This window comes from Crocodylus porosus, unplaced genomic scaffold (genome assembly GCF_001723895.1).
Source record: "Crocodylus porosus isolate Cpor-Errol unplaced genomic scaffold, CroPor_comp1, whole genome shotgun sequence".
Lineage (NCBI taxonomy): Eukaryota > Metazoa > Chordata > Crocodylia > Crocodylidae > Crocodylus > Crocodylus porosus.
Genome location: NW_017728949.1, coordinates 44,857,039 through 44,863,872, shown reverse-complemented (window position 1 = coordinate 44,863,872; position 6,834 = coordinate 44,857,039). Strand labels below are relative to the sequence as shown.

The window sequence follows — 6,834 nt, the reverse complement described above, 5'->3', positions numbered from 1 at the left end:
ATCCTCCTTAGCTCGTTGAAGTTTGCCCTCCTGAAATCTAGGGCTGCTGCCTTACTGCAGGCCTTTGCCACCTTGCACTGGATGGTGAATTCCAGGAGGTGATCCAGGTGGTCGAGCACCCGCAGCCCCCTCACCAGGTCATCACCCGTGGCCAGCACCAGGTCCAACAAGGCGTCTCCCCTGGTGGGGCTGTGTAACATAATTAGGGGTGGGCAAGAGGGATGTCAGCCCCAGGGGCCAAGTTAGGCAGGATGTCAGAACTGCCTTCAAACCCTAAATAGTACACACCCCAGTAGCATACCTGGGACAATTAAGAACAACAGTTGGAATGGGCAGAGAGCACAGTGGATATTGCAGCAGCTCAGCAAATGACTCTGCAGTTCTTGGCATGGGTAAAAATACTGCTTTCCTCCCCCCTACCCCTCCTCCCAAACCCACACCCTCTCCTCTCCTGGAACCACGTGCCTCCCACACCCCCACTATCAGAGCCTGTCATCCCCACTCTCAGAACAAGGACCCCAACCCCACTTTCCCATACGGTTTGCCCTAGGGCACCAATTTAGCATGTTAACGTGGATTCAGGTTTGTGATACTTTTCTTACATTAAGTTTTTCTGAGAGCCAACATTCAAACAGACATTTAGGCAAGCCAGATGGTCTTTGTCTGTCTCAGACTATCCAGATAACACTACATATTTTCATAAGCTTTGAGAGAAAATTTTGTAATTTAGAGAGAGACCCATGTTCAAGGGAAATGTGGACCTACCTATATAAGCAATGGGTGCTCTAGTATTTAGCAGATATAAAGTCAGAGCAATGGGCCTCTTGAGCAACCAACCTGCCTAGTTCTAAACCCCAACTCTGGTCCCTGGGGTAAAGGGAAGTCCCAAGGGGCTGTGCCGCTGCATTGGCAAATGGCCCCCTGGGTCACTGGCACCTAGTATAAGTTAGACTGTAAAAGCAGAACCAAATGTGCGGCACTGAATGCACGAGAGAAGCAGGTTCACATTTCTTAAATTCACCTAGAAATGGCCTCTGGAGCCAAGCAACACCCAAACAAGCTTTGATTAGCTGTGTAGTACAAAAAAGCAAAGAAAAGGCATTAGTAAGGCACTCATCTCCGTAACCAAGGAAGACTCTGCTAAAAATCCTTTGCCAGTGTGGAAGTCTGATTAAAACTGGCTTTGCCTTTACCAGATCATGGAAACTTAGGGACAGTATAACTAACTCCTATGGATGGTTTCATGCTTTGCTAGCAAATAAGTCTATGTGTAAAATTTGTATTTAAATAAACAGTAAAGAAAGATGGTGTGCTATGAACCTACCTTTCACTGTCTGCACAGAGGAACTGTGTACTCGAACACATTGGAAGGCAGTGTGCTGTGTTACCAAACTGTACTATCATGAAGTTATCTGGACATTCACAAGAATAACCTTGACCACCAGCTTTTATAAGACACAGATGGGAACAGCCACCATTGTTGGTACCACAAGGATTATTCACTAGTGAAAAAACAGACATTTTCAATGCCAAAGCCAGAAATCCTCAAACTACAACAATCTTCCCGAATAGTGTAACATTATACAGAGAGCATTACTATTATCTCTTGCCAAACAAACAACCCCCACCCCAAGATACTCAGAAAGAAATATCTGATACTGGACACAAGGGTAGTACTAAATCCTAAAGTTCTAGAAAGTGATTTTAAACATAAATTTTGAGCCTAATCCTGCCCTCATCAATTATCTTACTTCATCTGTAATCAAATCTAAGACTGCATGGGTAGGTCAAAAAAGGACCTAAGTGCAGCCTGAGAGTTAGCCATCAGAGCTTAATTCTCAACTCATTCTCTCACCAAATGGCTGTCTGTATGGATGGTAGATGTGGATATCAAATGGCCTGTGTGTGGTGTTCACTAGAACAGTTCTGCCTGATCCGTTATATTTATTTCCTTTTTCAACAGTTCTTGTGTTCCAATCAGTCCAATAGATGGTGTCTTCAAAAATTGTAATCGCAAATGGATGAGGTAAAGTCCCATCATACACTGTATGACGATGTTGTCCCTCCAGGTCAGAGTACCTACATGAACAAAAAACATGCACAACACATGAAAGAACTTCATGTTTTTAACACATATTCTTTTAGAAGATCAGTAAATGTAAAATAATTTAGTTTATTTTGAGGCACACAAGAAATAAAAATAGGTTACTTTAGATATAAAAATAGGACATGTAAACTGAAAGATAAAGTCCTTCCTGGGAAACGTTTCAGGTGTCCAGTGCTGTTCTAGGTATACTCTTGTCAACCGGAAGGTTGCATTTTGTCTTACAAACACAGTTTACCCGCATAATTCATATCAGAATATACTTCACTCAATATAATGTCTTTATTCCTAAGTGCTAACACCTTACAATTTTACATTACCTTTGAAAAAAAATTTTAAAGAAAAATCTTCCAGAATGCACAGAGATTTTTACTACTGCATTAACTAAAAAAGCTGTTACAACAATGCAATAATAAATAAACAAATCATGTTCAAAATTTAGCAATAATGAATTCAATGAGACTCTTCCAAGTCTAAATTTAATTCTAAAAAAAAATTGTCTTCTGGTTCTAACTTCTGAGTCTATATTAATCAGATATCTTTAAAGGGATTTTTTTATTATGACCTGGTACTAGGAAGATATTATGGCAAAAAGTACTTTTTCTAAAACAGGACATTTTCAGCTAAACATGGAAAGGAGCTTAAAGATATAAACATGAAGATAAAGCCTTATTTTCCAAAGATGCAGATTTGAAAAAAGACTGGAAAGAAGCAGAAAACTGTCTACTCATTTGTACTGAAACTGAAACAACCTTCCATTGAAGACAAGCAGTTGACATTTTATCATTTTGCATCAAATGCAGATAATTAAGGGAGCAAAGCAGCAGGTTAGGAAAGGCCCATGTGATATTCACTGGTCTTCTTCTGAACTTTTAATAAGGGGGAAGCCAAATGTTTAGGAAGCCTCTACAAATGTGTGTATAACCTGTGGACACACATTATCTACACTCAACTGCACAGTGATGTGCACAAAAAGTTTAATTACAGATGAAATGATGATATATACACTCAATTTTGTCTCAGGTCAGGATTCATACCTATATGTAGATGTAGTGGCATATCTATCCTGGTTTGTGAATTTCTTTACTTTCATTCCTGAACAATTATTTTCATGCATAGTTTCACAAGCTTCAGTGAGATCTATTTGTGTAACTACTTACCAACTTCCTTATCTCTGTTGGTGAATTTTTAAAAGCCAATCAAAATCTGGCCCTGGACAATCACTGGACAATTTCCCTATATGGTATTAAGACTTCAGCATAAAAGGGCCAAGTGCTAATAAAACACCAATGAAAAAACTCCAACTCCATAAAAACTCATCCCCTCTACACCAGACTGCCAATTCCATCCTAATTTGGATTCAGTTAATCCTTTTCATGCTGATGTATTCACTGAATATGTCAAAAAATAAACTTATTGTGAATATCTCTGTATTTTCCATTTAAAAACCTGTTGATCCACGCAAACTGGCAGCAATGAAGGGACTTATCAGATCTTAGCATAAATTCTACCACTGAAATTTGATATGAACAATTTCTTTTCTATGTACGTACTCAATGTAATTTAGATGGGCATCTGCCCAGTAGAGCTTGTCGTTGGTGTAATCTATGGTGAGTCCATTGGGCCATTCTAACTTGGTAGAGATAATCACTGTCTTGTTCCTGCCATCCATGCCCACTCTTCCAACATAGGCTCGATCTGCCCAGTCTGTCCAGTAAACCTGTCTATTTAAATGAACATTTATAATTAGTTGGATATTTAAAAGACACCAGGGTAAATTTTAGAAGCTACATTTATAATGTAAGATTTCAAAACCAATGGCTAAAAAACAAAGGTTGATATGTAACATTGGGTCTTTGGGTAGATGTGATATCTTTTATTAGACAAACTAAATAGTTGGAAAAAAGTTATTTGCAAGCTTCTGGGCACAAACACCCTTTGTCAGGCACAGGGAGACTGCTGGTCCAAGGTAGAAAAGAAGCTAATTTACAACAAGTATGTCTGTGAAAATGCAAATGTGTGGAAGTTAGGAAGCAATGAGTAGAGATAGGAAGGGAGGGGGGTAAGGGAGGGAAGTGTGTGAAAGAATGCAATTGATCAGTTGATGACAGATTATCTGGGGTATCATATGTCAGGCAGATTGTAGTGTGTCATAAATCCAATCTCTATGTTAAATCTATGATTTTGTATATACAGTAGATGTATGAAATGAAGTTCGTAGGCTTGTTTATGAAAGCTGTTTTGTAAATTCTCTTTGAGGTTTAGAACTGAGAGATCAGAGAGGGAGTGATTGTCCTGTGAGCAGTGGGCACCCACAGATAATTGGATATTTTTGTCTTTGATAGATTTTCATAGACAATCCTGCAAACTTCACTTCATAAATCTACTAGATACAAAAACTTACTGGCAAGTACTCTTAGAAACATACATATATTGATGAACTAATACAGTTTCACACAAGCAGCACAAGATGGGTGGACTATTAAACAAAAGACAAACACTTTCAGAATGTCATACCCATATTTTGGATGAACGACAATAGCTCTGGGATGCTGAAAGCAAAAGGTATTATTGGAGTCCGCACACCGATCCAACAGTTTTTTCCGGTATCTACCATCAAGCTCAGCCACGTAGAGACAGTCTTTGTAGGCATCCACCCAGTACAATTTTCTGGAATATTTTAGAGCCAATATTTTATATGCTGTTACACCTCTACATTAATCAAACAGCTATTTTACCTCTAAAAGAAATGAATAGGGCTCACACTAGCACACTAGTCTGCCCTGCACCTACAATTTCTAGCCCCTCCTCTTGCTGATACTGGCATCACTGACCAATCTTAGGTACTGTGGCCAAACTCAAAATTGCAGCTGCTCTGCTCAGGAATAACCCTGCTTCCACAATCTCAGCAACTGTCCACAGCACATGACTAGGAAGATACCAAAACCTTTTTTCCCTTCCCTCCTATCTCACCAAGAAACGGCTGCAAGAAAAGGGATATGGCCAGGAATGGAGACATGAAATACAGAGGTTCTTGTGCAGAGCTGGGAGGCTTCAGTACAAATCACCATCTCTTCTCCCTCCCTCTCACTACCCACCCCGTCCCAAACCAAAGTAATCAAACATTTGGATGGTTCTCCAATGAAAATCATGGACAAGTAAAATGTAACTGCCTAAATAAGTCTCTTTTTAGAGTTTTCTATCATTATCACTTTGTGTAGGGATTATGCTCAGCTGTAAATTGAGCAAACTATGATAGTCACATCACTGATTTCCACTGAAATAAAACCTGAAGGATTAAATGTCAACTCACTCCTAAAGAACTATGCCAGACTGCTTGAAAAAAAAATTGTAAGACTGACAAAGTAAAGTACATGTTGTTCCAAAATTCAACAGCACATCTTTGGATTAATCCAGCAGGGCTGGGGGGTGCTGTGGCTTGGCATTGCAGGGCAACAGAATGGGCAGGGGCAGGGCCTCTCCCCCACCCCTGCATGACAGGTGTCCTCTTTTCTGGACCTGGAAATATGGTAACTCTAGAAGAACCCACTTTTACTTCCTCCTTTAGCACTTACAAAAGGTAAGGTGGAGAAAGCACATAGAGTCTAATCACAGCAAATAATCCAGCTACAATGAACACTTGTAAGGTAATGCAGATGGGGAGCTCCTCAATACTGCTTCAGCTAGTAGACTCTCAGGATGCCTCAAGTCCAAAAGATGCTGTAACATAGACAAGCCACAACTCCACCAGCAGAACTGCTAACAAAGCAGCTTGCCACATGTTGCCACCCACTTGCCTTCTTTAGGAATTATTTCCATTTGGCTGGGCTGGAATCAGACTCAAAGAATATGAGTCGCTGGTAGGTGTTAAAGGGCTTTGGCCCCTTCTTGATTGATGCCTTGCTCCCTAGTGACATCAGTGTGAGATCCAGGCTCGGCACCACCGAGTTGGTTCGGATGCTGCGCCTGCTCGCCTGCCACATCTTTGATGTTTCTTTGATCCCTTCTTGGGAGGCAGTTCCTGGTAGATGGGGATCTCTACCCTGGGTTTCTTCATGGGGCTCCAACCTCCTCTCTACCCCACCCTCACCACATCCATGGCCTGGGTGGACTCTGCTCACTGCAGGTCTTTCTCTTGGATGATTTTGCCTCATCCACACCACCCACCTTGAAGAATCACGCCTTCCTGGCCATCAGTCTTCCCATGGCCATCCCTCATCTTCAGAGCTCTTGGGCAATTAAATCTACCCCATCCAGGGTTAACTGCAACTTAGGAAAAACTGAAAAGAGTCTGGGTCTGCTGACAGACTTCTGGGATTCTACCTCCCAGGGCTTTTGGTTATGTGGGGGACTCACCTGTTCCTCCTAGCCTAGCCTAGCCTATCAGGTGGTGGACATGGGCGGCCACCCTGTGCTGAGCCTCAGTTGAGCCTCAGTCGGCAACTCAGCCTCGGAGTTGCCTCACGTGGCAACCTCCCTAGGGACCGGGCCCTTTCCCTTCCAGGCCCGGCTGACCCCTTAGCTGTGCTGTCCTGGTCCCGGCAGCCAGTGTCATTCACTCCCCTTGCACGGGGGTCCAGATTCCTCCATGCCTCCCTCACTGGGTGCTTCTCAGGGGTGCCAGTGGTCCCTCGGGGCTGTCCCCCACCATGACACCTGCGTTCCTGGCTGGAGCCTTGCTTCTTCACGGCATCCCAGGGGCCGGGCCTTCCTAGTGGGACTCCCGGGCC

At 42.3% G+C, this 6,834-nt stretch overlaps 1 protein-coding gene across 2 annotated transcripts in view; it reads right to left on the bottom strand.

Moving 5' to 3' along the window:
- Window positions 1-6,834, bottom strand: part of LRP2 (LDL receptor related protein 2) — a 179,069-nt gene that overhangs the window by 47,610 nt on the left and 124,625 nt on the right. For both annotated transcript variants that reach the window (XM_019553734.1, XM_019553736.1), the window contains exons 50-53: window positions 4,622-4,774; window positions 3,658-3,828; window positions 1,856-2,079; window positions 1,325-1,502 (exon numbers count right to left, since the gene is read on the bottom strand). In XM_019553734.1, the coding sequence (XP_019409279.1) occupies window positions 1,325-1,502; window positions 1,856-2,079; window positions 3,658-3,828; window positions 4,622-4,774 (726 nt within the window). The remainder of the gene's footprint in view (window positions 1-1,324; window positions 1,503-1,855; window positions 2,080-3,657; window positions 3,829-4,621; window positions 4,775-6,834) is intronic.